This window comes from Heterocephalus glaber, unplaced genomic scaffold (genome assembly GCF_053883595.1).
Source record: "Heterocephalus glaber isolate CG9 unplaced genomic scaffold, H.glaber_assembly_v1.0 deba00001523, whole genome shotgun sequence".
Classification (NCBI taxonomy): domain Eukaryota; kingdom Metazoa; phylum Chordata; class Mammalia; order Rodentia; family Bathyergidae; genus Heterocephalus; species Heterocephalus glaber.
In genome coordinates, this window is record NW_028258327.1 from 24,323,189 (window position 1) to 24,347,652 (window position 24,464).

Sequence of the window (24,464 nt, forward strand, 5' to 3'; positions counted from 1 at the left end):
TAACACTGGAGGAAAGATAGCCTCTTTAATAAATGGTGTTGGAGAAATTGGATTTCAACTTGTCAAAGATTTAAACTAGACCCCTATCTTTCACCATGCACTAAACTAAAATCAAAGTGGATTAAATATCTAAATATTAAAAAGGAAACACTAAACTTGCTGGAAAACAAGTTAGATACAACTCTCAAAGACATTGGCATAGGAAAGAACTTTATGAACAAATCCTCAGTAGCACAGGAAACTAGCACAAAGAATCAACAATTGGGATCTCATCTTATTAAAATGCTTCTGCACTGCAAGAGAAACCACCAGCAGAGCTAAGAGACAACCTACAATGTGGGAAAAATTTTTTAACAACTGTTCCACAGACAAAGGTCTACTATCTAGAATATATAAAGAACTCAAAAAAATCAGACCCTTCAAATATAAAGACCCAATTCAAAAATGGGCATCTCAAATGAACAGACATTTCTCAGACAAAGAAGTAAAAGCAGCAAATAAATGTATGAAAAAATGTTCAACATCACTGGTCATTCAAGAGATGCAGATGAAAACAACGTTGAGATTTTACCACACCCCAGAAAGAATGGCTGCTATCATGAAATCAACTGATAACAAATGTTGGCAGGGTTGTGGGGAGAAAGGAACCCTTCTCCATTGTTGGTGGGAGTGCAGACTGGTGCAACCACTATGGAAATCAATATGGAGATTCCCTCAAACAACTAGGATTGGAAGTCCCATTTGACCCAGCTATTCCTCTACTGGGTATCTTCCCAAAGAATTAAAGAATCATTCCACAGTGTGCACCCATGTTTGTAGTGGCACAGTTTGTAATACCTAAAACTTGGAAACAGCCCAAGTACCCATCAACTGGAGACTGGATAAAGAAGATGTGGTTTTTTTATAAAATGGAGTACTACTCAGCCATAAAAAATGAGAAATTAGAGATATTTATAGCTAAATGGATGCACATTGTGGTGATACTCTTAAGTGAAATAAATAGGACACATGTGTAAATACTGAATAATTTCTCTGGTGTGAGAAACTGAAAGTGTAAATAAGAACTAAAAGGTATAATAGATAATGTGAAATAGGAAGAAAAGGGGCAAAGGGGAAGGGAAAGCAGGAGGCATAGGGGAAAGGAAAGAAGGGAATGGAATTAATATGAGAAAATGAAAAAACGTGAACAACGTCTTTGTAAATAGGGAGGGATGGAGTGGCTGAAGTGAGGGCAGGGGAATGGGGAAAAAAGAAGAACCAAGAGAGATCATGTAAAGATACAAGATCCCAATGATGAATGTAACTGTATTGTATACCTAAAATGTATCAATAAGCTAAATGGAAAAAAAACGGTAATAACATATGAAGTCCTCTTTGTTTTCTGACCTCCCTATCATTACCTTCATTCATCCTACAGGTAATTACCTACTCATTGATGGCTTGAAATAAAATGTCTTAAAATATATATAATGTAGTATTTGATGAGATAAATACTAAGTTATAATGGAGTTTGTTATTACTGAAGTAAGCTATTAAAAGATTCTTTTTAGATATTTGTGGTTGTTTTATCAGTCTAAATTCTTTTTCTTACATAGTATCTCTGAGACATAACCATACTTTGTGCATTTTTTTTGGTACTGGGGATTGAACTTGGGACCTTGTGCTTGCGAAGCAGGCAGCAGCACCTCTGAGCTAAATCCCCCGCCCTCAAACTGTTGATTTCTTGACTTCCAAGTGCTCTTGTGTCTTAGAGACTAGCCCTGGCTGTGATTCTTGCTATTTTTCTTAGGGACTTTGCTCATGAGGTTTTTTCCTATCTGTTTCTTTGAGCCCTGTCATTTTCAGAAGATCCCAAAGATTATACCCACTGAAAACATAGCTCCTGAATGCTCTTCATCCTAGAGTTTTTGCCACAGTATTTCACCTACCCCTGGGCTAAGTGTCCAAATCACATCTGATCTTCCTTTCTGTTTATTCTTTTCATTCCTCCATTTCCTTCTTTTCTTTTTGTAAGAAACAAAAAATTCTGACTTAATACTTATAATCTAGTATGACATAAATAAGAAAGAGAAAAATTATGTGACAGGATGATAAATGTTACAGCAGAGAAAAATAGCAAGGTTCTATGGAGTCACTGGAGGGTTCCAAATAGAGCTAGAGAATATGTGTCAGGAAATACTTCCAAGAATAGCTAACACATGAATGGCCTCTGATAAACAATAGAAGAATTGGAGGTGTTAGAGGGATGCCTAAATGAATCATTAAAAGATCACCTGGGTTGTAAAGTAGGTAGCTCTCAGGTTAAATTAGTTGATCAAATGCCAAGAGCAAGGGTAGGATCAAAAATGGGAAAAAAGCCAAAGGATCAGACATAGCAGAAGCTTGAGACAAAGTGGATGTGGAAAATAAGTTCAAGAGGGAGAACAATGCAAGGAGTTCCTAGGCCTTCATTGTTCATTTGAATGAAAAAGAGAAACATTGAACATTTGCTCTTAGACAATGCCAGCATTCTCTGTGAAGATTGAGGATTAGCCAGAATGACAGTATCAGGGTTAATTGGATTAGAGGACAGGGACACTGACATTTTGTTTACTAATACTGCAATGAAGCAGAATAGATGCAGATGAAAGGAACCTTATAGGTGGATAGCTACTACACATATGAGCATTCCTGTTTTCTCTTTGGAGGAAATGAAAGTGTGCTAATCTAGCAAGAGTATAGAAGAATGGGAGCGAGGATTAGAACTATGAAGTAGCAGTCATAGATACTCTAAGAATAGGTAGTAGGAGGTAGTTGAGGAAGTCATCTTGTTAAAGAACCTAGTTGAAGATAGAGAGACTGTGGGGTTAGTGTTTCATATCCCACTGTAGAAAGTATGAATCATTTATGTGCCAAAACACTTTTGGACATCTTACTAGATTTCTGATCATGGAGACATTCCAAGAAGTATATTTGGCATTGGTGAGACATAATAGATCTTTGACTTATTGAGCGCTCTCCAAGAATAAGCATTTTTGCCATGAATGAATCTCTGCTTCTTATGAATCTCTTCTTGGCCAAATGGCTGTTACAGTGAAGCTGAACACAGACCCATGAATAATAAACTTTGGCATGTAATTGTTAATTTTGGTATCATTCATTGTCTGTCATTAAAAGTGATTGTTTCCTGAGATGAATAGAAAACCTTGGCTGACAAGTTCCCAAGAAATATTATTTAATAATATATTACCAAGAACATTTTATATAATTCAGTATAAGGTTCTTCCTTAAGAAGTCTAAAAATACTTCATTTAAATTTTATAATTATGTTTTGAGATCCTGATGATTACATAAGATCATTTTGACTGTGACAGGGATCTGTACATACATATATACATTTTCATTTTTGGAAAATAATAAATTCATATGAAACAGCATGAAAACAGGGAAAAGATACAATTTAGTGTTAACTTAATAAACTAATATTCTTATTAAGTTAGACAATCATCAGTAATCTTTCTATGGGACTTAATTATCATGAGATAATTTTTATTTTCTCAATTAGTGTAAATCTGGACTTATTTTATGTTTTCTGTGCTTATAAGAACATTTCATTATAAAAACCTTATTCTAGCACTGAAGTCAGTACATATTATTGGGTACTTTCTATGTGCCAGACACTTACATGTATTGGGGTTACACATATGAACAAAATAGTCCCTGTACTTAAGAAATCTACTACTGTGTACTGTGTGTGTGTGTGTGTATGTGTGTGTGTGTGTGTGTGTGTGTGTGTGTACACTAGGGGGTGGTGCCAGGGAAGAGACAGACACTAAATATATGAACAAGTAAAGAAAGTTAATTCAGATATTTATATAAAGATGAAGATGTTGGGGTGGGGGTGCATCAATGGCTATTACCAGAGAAGTCCTGTCTGAGGAACTAACACAGTAGAGAAGTCAAGTAAGAAATAAGTTGAGAGGTGACCTTTACCTGTTTTCAGAGGTGAGTCATTCTCTTTGGTAAGAGTTGTTTGTGGACAAGTGAGAGAGTAAAAACCCTATGATAGACTGAAGAAAGAGAGAATAAGAAATACAGAAACAAAAGCAATAAGAATATGCAAGTCTTTATAGGGGCTTTGGTGTAAAGGAGATGATAGCAGAGGACAATATTCAGCCTTTTGAAGAGATGAATAATATTAGGGCAAGTTTTTATGCCAATAAAGTTGATCCAATGGAGAAGGCAATGGTGCAACATAACAGTAGAGTAATTATAGAAGAGAGGCCTTTGAATGGTTGACATGGGATAACATCCACAAGCACAAGTAAGAGAATTGCCTTAATACTGTTAGGGAAATTTCTTCCATTATAACAAGAGAGAAGGGAAGAGATATAAAAAGGGATGAAGATGGATTAGTGGAATTTATATTATAAAGATGAGATAAGCTGAATGTGGTGACACATGCCTGTAATCCCAGCCCTCTGGGTGGCTGAGGCAGAAAGATCACATATTCAAGCTCAGTTTAGTGAGATGCTGTCTAAAATAAAAAAGGCTGGAATCTAGCTCATTGTGAAGGTCCTGAATTCAGTCCCCAGTACTGGCGTGTGTGTGTGTGTGTGTGTGTGTCTATTTCTGTTTGAAATTTGAGATTAGGTTATTAACTGAGAGTGAGGGGGAGAGGGATGAATGAGGGAGATGTGAACAGAAAGGAAATATGTAAAATAGTCTTCTTGGAGAGTAGTAAGTAGAATTTGCTAGGAAATCATAGTGGTAAACTTAATAGTAGCAATCTGATACCTCTATGAGAAGAATATCAATTTGAGGATAATTAGAAAGTGAATCTTATATTGATAACAAAACTTTTACTGACTAGTAACAGACATCCTTATTACTTAGATTGTGGTCTTAAAGAAACACTTTCTGCTAAGAGAAACATGGGTTTCTAAAGAAGATTGGCTCATTTCAGACTCGAGGCAGAACATTTTCAAAATTAATATGGAAGGGGCTGGGCATTTAGCTCAGTGGTTCCGCTACCTGCCTTGCAAGTGCAAGGTCCCGAGTTCGATCCCTGGTACCAAAAAAAAAAAAAATTAATGTGGAACAGGAAAGGAGGAACCTATCAGTAACTGTAATTCACATGTCAGAAGGTCTAGAGACATGAAGAGTCTTCCACTTGATAAAAACAGAACAACTTGAATATCAACAAGGAAAATATCTGTGATTCTAGTAAACTAGGTTTTCACTATAAAAACTGATGAGAGAATCAAGTATTTTTCTTTTTTCTATAACTATGATTGGTGACCAAATAGGTATGGTAAAACTTCTCTTTAAACTATTTTCCAGTAAATAAATAATATAATTGGAATAATATCACCATTTTGTAACCCCTAGTGAATCAGTGAATTTAGACATTAAGCATCAGAGGCTGCTAAGATCACAAAAAGGAATACCAATTACTGTATTTTTAGATACTATCAACTCTTGAATTGTCTTGCACAAAACATGAACATGAATCTGATGAAGTTTCTAGATCCAAATACTGATTTTCCAAGAAACGTAAGGAAAGATTAACATGCTCATCTCTAGGAGTATAATCAACAAAATCTAGATTGTGAGCAACTCTACTGAACAAATTAAACAGTAGTTCCTAGAGATAGTTTCTGATTTGGGTGGTAAAACTGTAAAACAACTATAAAAATGATACCATGAAAGTCAGGAGAGTGGTTATGCTTATGGGTCGAGTTTTTTGATTGGTTAAAAAAAGGTGAATGGTTTCTGGGTAGCTGTAAAAATTCTCAATCGCTTCTCAGCCTTTTGGCTAAGATCAAGTGTAGCTGTAAAAATTCTCGCTGTTAAAATTGATATTATATAAAAGGTGGCACCTTATGACAGTTCATTAACATGTACATTTGTTGCCTGTGGTTCTGTTTTGATACCTACCAGCACTAAAGCAAAATTTTTAAGTGAGGATGAGGCATTTAAAAAATTATTGAATTTTAGTATTTTAATTTAGTGAAGTAAATTAATTTATAAATCGATTTTATACTATTTTATAATTAAAATTAAAATTGAATTTTAATTGAATTTATTAAAGTTATTTATTAAACTTTCCTAGGAAAAGAGAGGACAGATAGTGTTAAAGAATTCAGTTGAAAGTTTAACAGAGTCACAAACAGCAACTAGGGCCACAAGTCGAAGACTGAAGTAAGCTTGTCATGGAAGAACTGTTTGGCATATTAGGCAATTTAGTCATTTCTAGTACACATTCTTGTCTTCACACTGTGAAAATGCAATACATGGAACATATGCTGGAAATGCCTGTTTATGTATGCTTCATGTTAGTTTAAAAATACTTTTATATGTTATCATATTTAATAACAGACTGTAAATGAAGCCAGATGTGGTGGCACATGCCTGTAATCCTAGCACTCTGGGAGGGTGAGGCAGGAGAAAGACAAGTTTGAGCTGACCCAGGTCAACATAAAAACTCAGCATGACCTTCTGTCAAAATAAATATTTCAAAAAGGGCTGGGAGATGTAGCTTAGTGCAAAGGCCTTGGTTCAACCCCTAATACCCAAGGAGACACACATAAAAAGTATACATGAATGTCAGTGGAATTGATAATGGTCTTTAAATTCTATCCATGTAAAAATGGTTAATTTTTTATAACAAATATTTAAAATAAATATAAGAATAAACCTACTTGTATGGTAGATGTTAATATATTATTTAAAGTAATTTCTCCTTATAAAAGTCCTAATCATTATTGAAGGAAATAATTTTCACTAGTTTAACAAAAATGGAGATATAGTAATACATTGAAAAAAATTAAATGGTGATGACAGTTTGACAAGTCTGAAGTAAATTAAATTCCCTTTTTTTTTTCCTGCCAGAGGCCTTTTTATTAGTATCCATGATCGAGGGCATATTGCTTCAGTTCTAAATGCATGGCCAGAAAATGTTGTTAAGGTAAGTTATCAGATTTTTTCACTGAGGCAATTTATTTTATTCTCTGTCTCATAAAGCAGTTTAGATCATATCGACAGTTCTCATGATAACATAGAATTCACTAGCTTTGCCAGAGGTTATCACCTAATTTATATTCCTTTGATGTTTGCATAGTGGATTAATTTTATTCTGAAGCTATTTAGATACTAATTTTTCCCATTATTCCTGCGTAGTTTCTTAGTATTTCTCTATTCATTAAAAGTGATTATATATATGATGACATGCAGTAGCATCAGAATTTCTTTACACCAAACCCTTTAATCATATCTGCTGTATTTAACCATCCACTAAGAGGAATCCAAGTAGGCAAAAAAAATCTGTTAATTCTTTTCTTTTATCATTATGACGTAAGTAGCTCATTTGACTTCCCTCTGTGAGTAAGCTAATGAAAATTAAAATAATAATAGTACCAGGCATTTGGTAGCTTTCTGTGGGAAATAGTTCAATGGATTACTTATACTGTAATTATGATAATACAGGGATGAAGGGACACAGAGTTATACAATGATGCATGATTGCAGGAAACTGAATGCAGGTTCCAGAGCTGGCACCAGATCCTCTGCTCTTAAACGGCACGCTCTGCCATTTTCATTGTCTAAGGGAGATGAGGTGTACCTCTTCTTCCTTTTATGTCCCTTTTCTCCCCCCTTTTCCTTTCTGCTGGGTAGCCGGCAACTTTGAGGTATCCTTTAGGACTAAAATAGAATAAATCAGTGTCTTTTAGTGGAACAGAGGCATTTTAGCTCTGACTTCTGAAGTGTGACTCATTTTAGTGTCTTATCTGTTTGAGCAGTTGTGGCCAGAATTGCTTAATTTGGCTCACCAAGCCTCATGCTAGATAAACTAAAGGATTTTTCACTATTCTCAAATTTCTGCTGTTTTTTTCATTCTCCTCACCTAAATTGCTTTCTCAAATTTTCTCCCACCAACTAAACTACTATCCACAACCCCTGTTCTTAGCAACTACTCTAAGAAATGTGTTAATTATATAAAGCATAAACATGTGATAGTCTAAGAAGGATATTTATATTTAACCTATATGTTTAAATCTTCTAGAGAGGATTTTAAGAGTGAACAAGTCAGTAGATGAAATAGTACCCTGTTATCCTAATTGTTGTGTAGTAAGCTTTCACCCAGCTTGGTCTTCCAACTGGCCGATCTCTATATATTTAGCTTTGTTAATAGTCCACCTTCATCTTTGGACTCTTAATATTGGGCCATCACTGATGTTCTTTTTTTTTTTTTTTGTACCGGGGATTGAACTCGGAACCTTGCACTTGCAAGGCAGGTGATGGAACCACTGAGCTAAATCCCCGGCTCACTGATGTTCTTACCTATGACCATTTGTTTTTTAAAGCCAAGCACAGTGTCTGCAACATAGTTGACACTTAGTAAGTGGTAGCTCTTGATTCTAATAGAATACTGAAATCTAAAATATGTTATTTGTTTTATAGCCAAACCTGCATGTTAGATAGAACATATGTTTTGCATTGTAAGTGCCATATTTTATTCATCTGGAGAAGGCTGGAATAGTTAAGAAAACTTTTCTAACAAAGTTGAAATTTACATTCAAACTAAAATCCAAATTAAAAAGGAAAGAAGATACGGTAATAAAAAAGGAACATATGAATGTAGGTACCTAGTACAAGGAGAGAAAGGTATATTCTTTCACAATAAGGATATTGACTAGTCTAATTAAAAGCTGAATGTTATTATTAGAATGTAGTGGAATCGCTTCTTGGCCTTTTGGCTAAGATCAAGAGTGGAATGTTGTGGAATTTAGCTTGCTTAAATAGGAGGTAATCAAATTATTGTAAAAGGGCTTGAAATTCAGAAAGAGGAATGTAGACTTGAAAAAATAAAATGTCAAATTTAAATAAGGAAATGACTTCATATAAGTAATATTTGAGGGAGTTTCATCTAAAGATGCATTTTTGGAATGGTTTCTAGAGAGGGAGGAAGAGAGGCAGGAGTTCTGCATTTAGTGGGCTACAAGGGAGGGTTAGGTCCTGGGAAGGGAAGAGGAGATGAAGGCAGGACATGGAGCATACCTCTGCGTGTTCTGGAAAATTGTCCTACCATTCTGAAGGTTTCTGTTCAAGTAATGCTTGGGTTATACTTTATATAGTGGGGTGGAGATTGATTTCTGAAACTGAGACATTACTGATAGAATTGTAGTTGTCCTTTTTGAGATTAGTCCTGTTGCTGTGACTTGATTATTTTATAGCAAACATCTAACTGCTTTATAATCCTTAAGTAGGTGGTAAAATGGATAAAAACGAAAGCAAGAGAATGCTAATTTAGTAATAAACTGCCTATATGAAAAACATTTTTTAATCTCAGAATTTTATCAGTATTAAATTTATGGATAATGTTGAAATATTTGTGAATTAACGCTATGAATGTATGTTTGCAGTAAGGCATAAACTGAGCTAAAATATTAAATGCCTCAAAACATACTTTAAAAAGTTCTTAAACTTCTACATATGTAAAATGTCCATATGCACATGTATATGTATAGAGTGGAGTAATAGCGTTAGATGAGAGAAGAGCTTAAGGAATAGAAAGTATGAAAAAGAGGATTTTTAACATTAAGATCAAGAAACATTTAACATGGATATGCAATCAAAAGTGAATGAAAATATATGCTTTTTAAAAATGCCTTTTTTGAAAATTTTGAAACTGATGAAAATTATAAGAACTGGCTGAGTTTAATTGTATAAGGAACACACTCACAAAAATACACATTTATCAATGATACATAAAAGTAACTTTATTTGTATTTTTATAACAATACATAAAATAATGTTAAATATACATTTGAAATATTTGGGCATTGAGAAGTTGTCTGTAAGTTTAAAAACAAAGTTATAGTTCCCTATAATATTTATCTTCTTTTTTTAAAGCTTTAATCAGAGCAGAGTTGATCCAGTGATAATAGGTTGTTTTCTCCAATAAAGCATAACATATTGACCATTGCAGTTATACAGGGAAGAGTTTTTCAAAGATGAACTATATGGAATATAAAAAATAATTTCCATCCACCTCTCAGATGTATTTAGTTTTAAACCAATTTTACAAGAGCTGTATAATTTCAATAAATAAGAAATTAAAGGAAAATATCTCTAAAGTGTATTTTAAAGTATATTCTGCAACATAGTATGTGAGAAAGAGAATTGTACCAGGAGTTAACATACCCGGATTCTGGTTCTTTGATGTTAATCAAGTAATTCACCTTAGGTAAATTATTTCTGTTCCCTTATCTTCAATTTCCTAATCTGTAAAATAAAGAATGGAAGGAATATTCTAGGTTCCCCTCTTATTTCTAAAACGTTATGACTTTATGCATGAGTTCTAATGATAATAATGGTGGTATGGCTATAATTTTTTAAGAATTTGTAATGTACATGATACTGTGGTAAGTCTTCATATAGCATGATTCATTTTATGGCATAGATTTATTCAACTAATATTTATCGATTGTTTACTGTGTGCCAAATAATGTACTATGTGCTGGTATACAGTAATGAACAAAGCAGAGCTAGTTCCTAATTTGTGCAGCTACTCTGGAAAGTACATTTGTGATTCCCATTTTAAATTAAAAAACAAAACAAAACAGAAGGTTAAATTCACAGCTTTATCCAAGGCCAAATAACTGATATTTTTCCAAGGTTCCATCCATATGATGACTGCCACTTTGTAGAATGTCTAATAGATTGTTGTTGTTAAATTTTGCTTAACTCATATAATGGCCACGGATCACAGAGTAATGATGTTAGATGCATTAATTCTAATAGTGATATTAAATTATATAGATAAATCTTCACATGATTAAAATGTATGCTTCAGAAATGTTCAAGGTAATTAGAAGTCAAACAAAATTCATTAGGTCTAATGGAAGATTATCAGATAATGTAACTGACTATAATAGGCATGTTTCAAAGATAGTAGAACAATGTCAAGTGGTGATAGTATTTAAAGAGGATAGGTCAGTATTATTGTAAAAAATAGGATGATGGTAGGCTGGGGATTTAGCTCAGTGGTTCCGCCGCCTGCTTCACAAGCACAAGGACCCAAGTTCAATCCCTGGTACCCCCCCCTCAAAAAAGGAGGATGGTGACAGTATGCATGAACAAACGTATAACCTCAGTCAAAATGGATGTAACTAGTTTTGAAGCCTCCTTAAGTTTCCTTTTGGCTCCTCGTTTGAGATCTTATTTCCCTGTGCTTTTCCTATTTGCCTTTCTTGAGTGAAGGCTAAGTTTTGTGGTATATTTGAGTCTTTATGTGCACATCTAAATAAACATACATACACACACAAATGTTTAAAATGTATATACATCAAATTTATTTTTCATTCTTGTATGTGAATATTGTGAGGTCTTTCTCAAGTATGTTTTCTAACAGCTGATATTTCATTCCATGAGTCATGAGACATGGAGAATAGAAATGGTGCCCTAGAATTTGCAAAAATCTATTAATATATTATTTTTCTTTTTTTCTAGGCTATTGTGGTGACTGATGGAGAGCGTATTCTTGGCTTGGGAGACCTTGGTTGTAATGGAATGGGCATCCCTGTGGGTAAATTGGCCTTATATACTGCATGTGGAGGGGTGAATCCTCAGCATTGTCTGCCTGTGACTCTGGATGTAGGTACAGAAAATGAGGTAAGTGTACCTTTAAAAATGGCATTAGTTTTTGCATTTTGCATTATTCTGTGAATTATTTCAGAAACTTTACAGAATTTATCCTTTTTTGTCTGTTTCTCCCTCAGTCCTTCAATCTGTCCCCAAATTTCTAAGAGAAAGTTATCCTTTCCATTCTTTTTCCCTTCATTGTTACATAATTCTTTTTTTATTAGCTTCTTTAGTCTTTTATAATGCTTTGAAAAGCATTTACACCATTATTCTACAGAGTGTATGTTTTACTTTAGGATAGTGTAATTTCCTTTTTTAATTATTATTTTCACATTATGTGGAAATTAATCCCGTTGGACTTAATAATGAGCACGAAATCTTCTTTTTCTGAAAGTCTATATTGAACCTAAAATTCATGGTTTGAAAGTTATTTTTTCTTATTCCAGTATCAATATTTTACAATCTTAAATCACAGATAAAATCAATGGTTTGAGTAGATTGGGGCATTAAAAATATTCTGCAAGATTCAATTTCCTGATACTTAAAAGGATTTTTGTTTCTACATCTATATTTAGACAAGCTAACATTTATTAAGTGCTTATAAAGTTCCAGTCACAATTTAAGCATTCAAAAATATTAAATTATGACAAGTCTATGATGTAACTTTAATGAAGAAACTGAAGTACAGGAAGGGCAAGTAACCAAGATAACAGAGCTAATAAGTGATAAAAATGGGAACATGAGTAAACATGAGACTTATTAGCAATTTCTTATTATATAATAGTTTCATTAGCTTTGGATACCAAAGTTAGACTTTTTCAGAAGATGAAATGTTAAGTTGTCAATTTTAACACTATTTAGAATAGTTTATATAGCACAAGAACTGCATAGTTTGAATGACACCCGTAATTTTAAGAGCTTAAAACTTAATTCTCCTTAATTAAAATTCAAATTTAGACCTATTTTCCTTTTGCTTTTGCTGTTTGCTCATATTATGTGTATTATATATATTTGCATTCTTTGAATGAACTCTAGTGACTGAAGAACTCTGAGTAGTGACATTTCATTTGGATCTCACATGCTATGTTCTGTTAGCTAAAGCAGGGTTTATATTTCTCTTAATTTTCTTATTTTAGTGATTTTAAAGTTTTACTCTTTTTAATTTTTTTAGTCAAATCATCCCTATAGTAATTTTTGTTTTGGTACTGGGGATCGAACTCAGGACCTTGCACTTGCGAGGCAGGCAACGGAACCACAGAGCTAAATCCCCAGCCTTCTATATTACTATTTTAATGTCATTGCTTTTGTGAATCTATTGAATTTTGCTCTTCATAATAAAACTGATTAGTAACATCACTTAGTTTCTTTTCTTTTTTTCTTTGCAGTAAAAAAGATTCAACCCACAGCCTACTCACTGAGCTATAACCCCTTCTCCCCCTTTTTCTGGTTACAATAAGCAATTTTTAATTTTGATTAGTACGAGCTATAATAATTACATTCATTTGGGGAATTGGTTTAATATAAATGTTTGTCCTTTGACAAGAAAACTTTCGCCACATACTTCTATGTGAAAAGGGAGTATAGCATAGTCTATGCTGTTACTCCAAATTCGGACAAATAATATACGTATATAAATGTAAAGAAAAGGATCTACAAGAACATGCATGTTGGTATTTACTTCTAATTTTACTGCTTAGTATTCTTAAACATTTCTGGTAGAAAAATTTGTTTTTTTCATGTTATAAATGATATAATTTAAAAATGAAGTATTAAGAAATTTTTCTTAATTCTCAGAAACTTCAAATTGAAAGGGTAGAAATATGAGAGGCAGGAAGAAAGAGAGAGTTGATAATGGTTATTGTTAGCTTCAAATAAATACATGCTTCAAGTAAAAATTCCCAAGAGTCCAAAATTGATGCAATGTTAATAAGTAATATAATTAATATATTTATTAATATATGCCCTCATCTGCTGTTTTGAGCTCTTGTACAGTGGACCCTTGACTTATGAGCTCGATTGGTTCCTGAGGGCTTGTTGTAACTCAAATTGGTTATAAGTCACTATAGTTGAGATCTGGATGTTTACCTGGGTACAAACTATAGATAATAAGGTGCAGATGAATCTTTCATTAACATAATTAACCCAAGTTATATATTAGGTTGGTCGTAACTTGAGGGTCCACTGTATTTCCATCTGTTTTGTTTTTTACTTTTTTTCTACTAATACTTTTCTGTCTCATGCTTGTACATAAGTCTTCAGTGGTACCACATGCATTTAGTGTGACACCCAGTGTTAAAGAGAATCTAACCTTTTCTTGCTTTTTTTTTTGTGATACCTGGGATTGAACTTAGGACCTTGTGCTTGCCAGGCAGATGCAGTGCCATGGAGCTATATCCCTGGCCCTCAAATCTAATCTTTTCTAAGTGCTTGCTTAATGCTGTCTTTAATTTATTCTCCGTCAAAGATCTGTTGAGTATTGCCTCCTAACCACAAGATGTTCTTAATCCAGTGAGTTAGTATCACTGGTTTTTGTGCCAGGCTACTTGGTCCATGGAGCCATTATAAATAATTGAATATTGCTTTTTGTATATTTAATTTTTTGTCAGACAAATTTCCAAGAATATATTCATTTTTCAAGTCTTATCTTCAATTTTCTTAGTTAAAACTATGAAATTTTTAAAAATCGCTTTTTGGTAGGGACATTATTATTATTAGAAGAGTTTTATAACTTTCTCATTTAATTTAAAAGCCATATCTTTTGCTTAAATGTTGTGAAGTGAGTATATTGTAAATAGACATCTTTATGGTATATGTTTATTAATGTGGGAAAGAATGGGAGAAAGGAGAAGAGGAAACATGTAACATTTTTTCTCAACTGTGTTCTTTTTCTAATTCACATTTTAGAAGTCTAAATATATTCCAGACATGAAGAAATTATTTTAATTTTGGCGGCCATTAGTAGCACATTGGCACTTCAACCTTGGTTGCTCAGAACCCTGTTAAAAGTTTTCATGTCTTAAGAAACAGCAAGGCTTTATCACAGCACATGGTTTCAGATTTTATACTTCATCTGAAATATATTTTTGAGATTTAACATTCTAGCTAGCTAGATAGCTTTAACTCATTATTGTGTAGTACATTATAAAGAAGATGTATTGGTGAGATCAAGAGAATTTTGCAGGGAAAGAGAAGGCTGTTAATAATTACACTGTGACAACAGGTGTGAACTTGGCTATAATTTCTTTTGGCTTTAAGTAAAGCTTGCTTCACATGATTCACATAGTTTAACCTTCATAACATCACCACATCTGCAAAAACATAGCATTTATCTATAATAAACTACCTTTGACTCAGTGACTTTCAACAATGATTGTTCTGTTAATGTTTATGATGTTGTGGGTTGGTAGTTTGGACCTGGAGGGTTAGGAAATCTGGAATGTCCAGGACAGCTGTGCCTTCCTCCATGCTGATTTTCATTTTTTACAAATTGTTCATATTTCGTATACAATATATTGCTCATCTTTGTCCTGGGATTCTAAGTTTCATCCCAGTAATAGCCATAGCTCCAAAAATTAGGGTCCTGTTATCTAAATCAGATCTAGATGCAAATGAGGATTCTTGTGCTTTGCTTCTTGATGTGGTTCCTCTGTGTACACCCACACACCAGACACACAGTGGTGCGTTAGGGACAGAATAATTACAATCAACATTCCCAATCAAAATAGGAGGAATAGAACTCATGTCCTGAATGGTCCATAGCCATTCTGAATTCTCCCTGAAGGTAGGTTTTCAGACCACCTTCTTGGGAGGTAGGGAATATTCTTCGAGTTGGCCTAAGTTCTATTTCTTCAAGAGCAGATCTACAGTTCATTGTTCTCAGGCTTTTGGTTCTGCCCTCTGACCTGTTGACTCTGCTCTCTGAGATATCCTTTTCTTTTAATAAGAAATGGTCTGTTTGACAATTGAATACCTTTCTCATCCTACTTCCTACCTATAGAAAGTTGACAACCTAGAGAAGTATTTTTATTTTAAAGTATCTCTGTCCTAATTAATTCACAGCACCCAAAAAACTTCTTGGACTTTCTGTGTATCTCCTTGTAGTCTACTCCATTAGACAGAGGCCCTGTTTACAATTTTTTATGAAACAGATGAAGGTGATCTAATAAGCTCCACTTTAAAACATTCAGGTGTTTTCAAAACAATGTTCTGTAATTTCCAGTGTGCAAGTCATACACATTATGTTGCTACATATGCTGTTATGAACTCCATGTTTTGGAATACTATTATAAATGGAACTATGTATTTTATTTTGACCGTCCTTTGCAAGTATAAAGAGATATATTTGATTTGTTGATCTGGGCCTTACATCCTATGATTATGTTAAAGTCACATTTTTTATACTGGGTTTGATTATTATTTATTAATATTTTCTCTGTACATAATCACATATATAAAAACAGCTTTAGTTCTTTCTAATCTGCATTCCTATTTTCTTGCTTTATTGGAATGGCTAGGATCTTCAGTATATTGCTGAAAAGTGGTGAGGACAGATGTTTTTGTATTGTCTCTATCTGAATGGAATAGAATTCAGCTTATCTTTATTGATATGCTGTTAGCTGTGGATATGCTGTCATTCACTGCATTGATGTTTCTTTTGGTTCCTAGTTTACTGAGAGCTTTTGCTATAAATTGGTGCATTTTACTGAAGATAAAATATAACCCAATTTAAAACTGATTTATTAATTAACATTAAATATTATACATACCAACAGTTACCCAGACATAATCAGTTTAAGAAACAAACTGTGTAAACTTTAAAAATGTTTGAGAAAAACTCAAACCTAAAAACTTTCTTTTTAAAACCAGCCAGCTTCTTATTTATAGGCATAATCAAGATGTTGTTCTAAGATTTTGCTTTTGAAAATTTAAAAAAGAAATTTAAGAAAAAGTCTCTTTCCATTTATTTATTTATTTTTTTTAATTTATATTTTTTATTTTTATTTTTTGGTATGGGGGATTGAACTCGGGTCCTTGAGCTTGCACAGCAGGCAATGAAACCACTGAGCTAAATCCCCAGCCCCGCTCTTTCTATTTATTAAGCTAATGGAAGCTACTTCAAAACTCAGTATTTTTTTCTCTCTGTGGCAAATTTTGCCTGTAAAATCTGAGTTAAGCTTCTCTACTTAGCACCATTGTGAGGTCTTAATTCCTTTTCTTTTCCTCAGAAAATCCCGCATGTTTTTGGCATCTAGTAATTATTTTTTATTTGGCCTATAAATATCATAGATGTATAAATAATAAATTGTAGGTTAATTCTGAATCAGTGTAGCAATATTTTATTTCTATTTCTGTTCCTTTTATAGATGAAGAAATAAATTCAGGAAGAGTAAATTACTCGCTCATAGTTATTCTATTTTTATGGAAACTTTTTTTTAATGATAGGAGTTACTTAATGACCCATTATACATTGGATTACGGCAGAGAAGAGTGAGAGGTCCAGAATATGATGACTTTTTGGATGAATTCATGGAGGCAGTTTCTTCCAAGTAGGTATATTTTTATTTTATGTACATTTGAATTAGATTTCAAACATCTAAAGGTAAACTAACATAATTTTTTAAAAATCCACATTTGATTCAGTGTGGTTTAATAATTAGAAGTGATTTCAGTGAAAAAAGCTGTGTATTTCCTATCTCTGTTTACCTACTCATTACTGCTACTGGCCTAATGATCAACATGTCTTTCCCAGAAAAGGCATGTCTGTTGCTATCCACCCCCAAATTTTTCTCATAAGAATCTTTAGGCCCTGTGGCTGTTGAAATGCATGATGATATGTAGAGAAGGAGGCTGTGACCAGGGACAATAAATGTAAACAAGGAAAAGCTTCCTTTTGGTAGTCTGTACTTTTTTCTTGGCTGCTGACAAAATCTGATCTTCAGTCATATTTGTAGCTGATATCTTGACTGTTGTAACAGAAGAAGCAGAGGAAGCAGTGAGGATAAGGAGGGGATGGTACAATCTAAGGGTCTGTAGTAAGAACCAGGGTGTCCAGTCATAACCTGTGAATCTATAATTAAATCTACAGTATTTGAATAAAATGAAGTATTATATTTTCATGTAATCTAGTTAGTATTTGACTATGGTTCAAGTGCTACTGTGAAACTTTCCACTTTTTTTCTTCAAAAAAGAGACTTCCACCGTAATTTTAGTAATATATTCTGAGAAAATTTTGTCACAGTAATTGACAGTCATTCATTTTGTTAATCTGTAACTATAGAAACTATGTACTTTTAAAAATATTTATGTTGGCCTTGGTTTTTCATAACAAATTACCTTATCACTAAAATCAGATATAACTATTGATTTCTTTTTACATTTACGATTTTTAAGAAGTTGTATCTTGCAGCAGAAAATGCTTTTATCAGTTTGCCCACTACTTATAATATACTGAATCTCTCATTACCCAGTATTTTAGTGCAGAGTATATTTGTCAGTATGGGCTACTTTTTAAAAATCACATGCTTCATTTATTTATTGTTGTTATTATACTTATTGATTAAGCTATACTTATTCACAGAAATGGTTGAGAAACTACAGCTTAAGTTCAAAATTGCATGATACAGTTAATTTCTAATAGTTTTTATATCTAATTCTAAATAGCTTACCCAGTAAATTCATATATAGGGTGATGATTTCCTATAATCTTCTAAATAGCTACATTAATCAAGAGATTGTGTAGAGAATGCTGTGAAGCTATAGGAAAGAAAAGGAAATGCAGTACAGAACACATGTTGTTTTGCTACATGTGGAAATAAAAACCTGTCTAAATAAGACAAGTTTAGCTTTTTTTTTTAACAGATTTTTATTTATTTATTTTTCCCATTAAGTTTATTACATTTTCGGTATAAAATACAGTTACATTCATCATTGGGATCTTGTACCATTATATGAGTTTCTTGGTTCTTTTTTTTTTCCCCTTCCCTTGCCCTCCCTTCACCCCCTCCACCCTTCTCCATTTGCAAAGACTTTGTTTCCTTTTTTTTCCTTTTCTCATATTTTTTCTTTTCCTGTTTTTCCTTTCCCCTACCCCTCCTACTTCCTCTGCTCCTTTAGACCTTTACTTCCTGTTACACAATATCAATTATACATTTTTAAAATGACAATGTCAAGATCTAGGAGACATTACCACAGATTTTACAGAATTTAAAAGGATATAGAAAGCATATTACAAAAATCTGTTCTGAAATAAATTTGACAACTTCTAAGAAGTACCTTGGGAGACAAATTAATGAAACTGACTCTGGAGGAAATATAAAATTTGAATAGCACTTATTAAAGAAAGTATATTCCTAGCTTGAAAACCTACCTATATGACAACAGCAGGCTCATATACATTTTAACTGATAAATTATATCAAACAATTAAAGCAGAAAAAAGAAGGAACACTTCTCCCCTCATTTTAGGAACTCAACATTGTGCTAATCCTAAAACTGGATAAAGATAATAGAAGAAAAAGTATGAACATAGATAGAAATTTGTTTAACAAAACAAACTATTAGAAGTCAGATCTGGCAGTATGTAGAAAGTGGTTTTGTTATAGGGATGGCAGTATTGGTTCAGCATTGGAAGATCTACCCCCAAAAGTCCTCATTTTAGCAGAGGAAAGGAAAAAGCCATATGATCCTGTCACTAGTTGGAGAAAAAGTATTGGACTAAATTCTACAGCTGTTCATGGTCAAAGTTATCAGGAGACCAGAAGTAGAACAGAACCTTCTCAACAGATTAAAGACATGTACTCCATACTTCCAGAGAGAATGCCTTATATGAATGGAGAAGATACAATGCTTTCTCCTTAAGGTGGGGAACAAGGGCAGATAGGCTTACTCTTTATCTGTCCATTAAACTTTGAAACCTAGTCCCCACCAAAATAGTCTGGCAATAAAATGACACAATTAGAATAGGATTGGCAAGGTAGAAGCAAAATCTTTATATGTAGATGAAATGATCATCTACAGAGAAAATAGTAAGAAATCTCTAGGAGCCCCTAGAACTTGTATTTGAATTTAGCAGGATTAGAAAACACAAGGTATATATAAAAATTCAGGTCTATGTATACTTGCTATAAATGAAGGACTGAATATTGAAATTTAAAAGTTATGTAGGAGTACAAAGGACCCAGAAAAGTAAAAAGAAAAAGAAAAAAGAACAGTGTTGGAAGATGTTCAGTACCTAATTTTAAGACTTCCTCTAAAGCTACAGTAATCAAGGCAGTGTTGGTGTAAGGAAAAAGATATAGATTATTGGAATAAAACAGAGAATCTAGAAATAGAACCACACATATATGGTCCACTGAATTCTGAGAGATTATTTAACATTAACATTTTATAGAATATAAACTCAATTCAAGAGCCGAGGAAAAGATAGCGTTTTCAGCAAATGGCACTAGAACACCTGGTATCTGTATATAAAAAATTAACCTCAACCCTTTATTTCCATACATAAAAATAACTTGAAATGATCTATGAACCTAAATATGAAAGTCTAAAAATATAAAACTTTAAGAAGAAATTATAAGGGGAAATGTTTATGAATTTAGGGTAGGCAAGAACTACCTATGATACAAAAAACATGACGTATAAAAGAAAAACATTGATAAATGAGATTCGATCAAAATTTAGAACTTTAAATGACATCAGTAAGAAAATGAAAAGTAGTCCTTAAACAGACCATATTTACAATGCATATGACCCATTATAAAGAACTCTTACAGCTCATTAATAGACAACCCAATTAAAAAGTAGACACAAGAAGATGATAAATAGATGATAAATATAGCACAAGGAAAGGTGTGCAACTCTAGAATCAGAAAAATACTAATCAATACAATAACAAGATTGAATTATAGACTCATTAGGGAGATGAAGTTAAAAGGTTTAAAAGGCTTGTCATGACTTTTTCTTTGTGTTGGATTCTCCCCCTTTGCGTTTAATTTGTCACGCCCAATGGATTCATTCTGCTGGGTTTCCTGGGGTTGTAATCCTCATTGTCTTTTCCTAGGGTATTGTCTAAACTTTTTTGGAGTGCTAGTTTGATATTCATGAAGTTCCTGAGGTGCTCTTTATCATGAAAGTATCTTATTTCTCCATCAATTTTGAAAGATAGTTTTGCAGGGTACATCAATCTGGGTTGGAGGCTTTAGGGCTTGAAATACATCACTCCAAGCTCTTCTTGCCTTGAGGGTTTGTGTTGAGAAGTCTGCTGTGATTCTGATGGGCTTTCCTTTGTATGTGATTTGTTTCTTTTCTCTTGTAGAATTTTGTTCTTCTGTTGAATTTCTGGAATCCTAAGTATTATATGCCTATGTGTAGATTTTTTTTTGATCAAGGCTATTTGGAGTCCTATATGCCTCACTTATTTGTATGTCAAGTTCTTTTCCCCTGCTTGGGAAGTTTTCTGCCATCACTTCTGTGAACAGTTTTTTTATATCATCTGCACTCTCTCCTCTTTCTTCATTGTCTCCAATCAGTCTTATGCTATTCTTTGCATCATCTAGCAGCTGCTAGATTGATTTCTGGTGTTCCTTTACAATTTTAAAGGAATTTTTCTTTTCCTGGTCACTAATTGCAATCTTTTCTTCTATATCTGAAATTCTGTCCTCACATTGGTTTATTCTGTTGGGTAGACTTTTGATGGAGTTTTTAATCTCCTGGAAATCTATTTGCATCTGTTTTATGGATTCCATTTGTTTCCTATGTTGAGATTCCATCATGTTCCTCAGCTCCTCTATTTTTTTATCTGTGTCCTCTCCAGATTTATTAATCACGTCTTGCACCATGGCCAAAATCTTTGCTGTTATCTGAGAAATTATTTCTGATTTCATATTTTCCAGATCCTCTTTTGTTGCCAGTTCAGAGAGCCCAGGTGGTTGAGTATCAGGTTGTTCCATCTTGTTTCCCTTTGGGGTTACTGTAGGTGATTTATAAGTCTGTTTTTGAGGCTTGTTTACATGTCTTCTCATTTCCACGAGGGTGGGGAGGTGTGCCTCTGGTGCCTGGGGGGCTCAGCTTCTCTGCCCTAGGAGCTTGGGATGGCGGCAGGGGAGCTTCCCTCTGGGTGCTGGGACAGGCTCAGCTTCTCTGCCCTAGGAGCTTGGGATGGCATCAGGGGAGCTTCCTTCCGAGTTCTGGGACTGGCTCACCTTCTCTGCCCTTGGAGCTTGGGATGGTGGCGGGGGAGATTCCTTCCAGGTGCTGGGACTGGCTCAGCTTCTCTGCCCTAGGAGCTTGGGATGGCGGTGGGGGAGCTTCCTACCGAGTTCTGGGACCAGCTCACCTTCTCTGCCCTAGGAGCTTGGGATGGCGGCAGGGGAGCTTCCTTCCGAGTTCTGGGACTGGCTCACCTTCTCTGCCCTAGGAGCTTGGGATGGCGGTGGGGGGAGCTTCTTTCCGGGTGCTGGGACCGGCTCAACTTCTTTGCCCTAGGAGCTTGGGATGTTGGTGGGGGAGCTTCCTGCCAGGTTCTGGAACAGGCTCACCTTCTCTGCCCTAGGAACTTGGGATGGCGGCGGGGGAGCTTCCTCCTGGGTGCTGGGACAGGCTCATCTCTCAAGTTTAGCCTTTTTAAAACAAATTAACAAGTTAGAAGAATTTAAGTGATGATGAAATAGAGAAGAAATTATTATTTGAAACCAAGGAAAAGCTTTCCAAAAAAATGAGATGAACTAATTTTGAATTGTCTGTCCAGAATCAGAAAAACTTTTTTTAAACATTTGAAGAATTACTTAAGATATTTGATAAGAAAATGGGGCTTGACAAGACTGAACAGTAACTTTAAATGTAAAAACCATGTGTGAGGGTGTAAAGGGCCGGGGATTTAGCTCCTGAGTTCCATCCCTGGTACAAAAAAAAAACCAAAAAAACATGTGTAAGTCAGAAATGGAAGAAAAAACTGTGAAAGACTTTTTAAAAATTTGTATTATGTTGTGATTACTTGGACACATTGTCTAGCTGTGAAACCTGCCATTACCCCTTTAAATGAGAAAGTCTTGAAGAGAAGCCCACAATTATTTAAAAAGAAAACACAACTTCACTTTAGGGTTGGAATAACTGGTGCAGGTTGAGAAACCGGAGGATCAGACTCTGAGGTGGAATTTATTAAGAGGTGCCTTTGGAATCAACCCTTTTGAAAGTGAGGAGGCAGAAATAGCTGTGGATAAAGTGAGAAATTTTACTGCTACATGGACCCAAAAATAACTTTGAATATCAGAAGTTGTTGTCACCACTGCCCATGCTATTTAGATTTTTAAGGGAACTCTAATTTCTGTTGGTTTGTAAATGTACTGTTGTGGCAGGGTTGGGATAGAGTAGCTTCAAGTTCTTTCCCTTGGTTTTCTCTACAATGACAGCTCTTACCTTCTAGCCAAGCTTGATATGGTTGTTGCAGCATATTTACCAAGTATGAAATAAGAATATGATTTCATTTGAGGTCTGAGGAATTACCACCAGGTAGGTCTGTGGTCCTGCTGGACCTATTATGAGCTAAACTATGGCTGGGGCTCCTTTATTACTGGCCTCCATTGTGCTTACTCTAATTAGGGGAAAAGAAGCAAAGGGCTGTTGATGTTTCAGATCTCTGGGTATTACTGTCAATTCTATGCCAAATAGTTCTCAACAGGTATATGTTTTCCCTGGCCAGTTACTTGAGTCTCTTTGGAGGACTGGGAAAATTATTACTCTGTATACTTGCCATAATGTTGCAAGGTCCTTTCTTCTGGAAACTAGTCCTCTTTTCAGTCTTGAGTTTAAGGTAAAAAAATTAGGTGAGATTTGGAAATTGAACAAGAGATTGTGATTTTTACTGGCTCCACTACTCACTACTCTCATCTTTGTGCACATTTATCTTTGATTTCTTTTTTTTTTTTTGTTACTGGGGATTGAACTCGGGTCCTTGCACTTGCACGGCAGGCAATGAAACCACTGAGGTAAATCCCTGGCCCTTCTTTTGATGGTACATATTGAGCAGTAGTGTGTTAGCTATTTGACCTGTAGGGATGCATGCAATGTTCAGGGATTGCCTCAGCTACAGAGAGCCACTTCACCACAGAGCACAGCCAACATTCTTTCCCATGGTGATCTACATCCAATGACTTATTGATACAGAAATGTAAAGGTCTGGCCATCTCAGTCCACCTGGTGACAGCTCTGAAGAGCCACTGTACCTCTGGAATTCTCAAACTGATTCAGTGGAAGCTGTTACTGTGCCTATGGTGCAGCTGAACTTCTCTCTGACTGTTCCTGCTTCCTTTGTCTTCTCAAGGACATTTGTTATAAGCCTCTTGAACACTAAGCTTCATTTCAGACCATGTCACTTTGATCAGCATACTTTACTTTGGTTTGCATTAGAAATTTAATGAAAACACGTAACTATACCTGCTATTCTTCCCTTTAGTCCAAAGGTGATATAAACCATTTGAAAAAAAATACCCTTTCAAGCAGAAAGAATGTTTGCCAATATGAGAATAGTGTGCAATCATGTTACTAAGGAACAGGGCTCAAATCAGGTTTATGACTTAGAATTTTTTTATCTAAAAAAAGAACAGATTCACAGTTTAAGTATAATCATGTTTTTAAAAAAATGCCAAGTACTGTATTTCTTGTTAAATCTTTGCACTTTTTCAAGTGAATAAAAAAGTAGGTTATGAAAGGCTTAGAAATCAAAAGGTATTCATCATATATATTTATATATAAAGATAAATACATTTACATTCTATTACAGATTTAAGATGGATATGTATATTTCTGTTACCTTAATACTAAATTTGTATCCTTATCTATGTCCAC

General features: G+C 34.3%; 1 protein-coding gene and 1 pseudogene across 1 annotated transcript in view; both read left to right on the forward strand.

The window, feature by feature from the left end:
- Me1 (malic enzyme 1) overlaps window positions 1–24,464 on the forward strand; it is a 200,663-nt gene that overhangs the window by 76,510 nt on the left and 99,689 nt on the right. The window contains exons 4-6 of the mRNA XM_004860271.4: window positions 6,874–6,949; window positions 11,494–11,655; window positions 17,068–17,171. Of these exons, the coding sequence (XP_004860328.1) occupies window positions 6,874–6,949; window positions 11,494–11,655; window positions 17,068–17,171 (342 nt within the window). The remainder of the gene's footprint in view (window positions 1–6,873; window positions 6,950–11,493; window positions 11,656–17,067; window positions 17,172–24,464) is intronic.
- On the forward strand, window positions 5,778–5,940 carry LOC147825004 (U2 spliceosomal RNA; annotated as a pseudogene).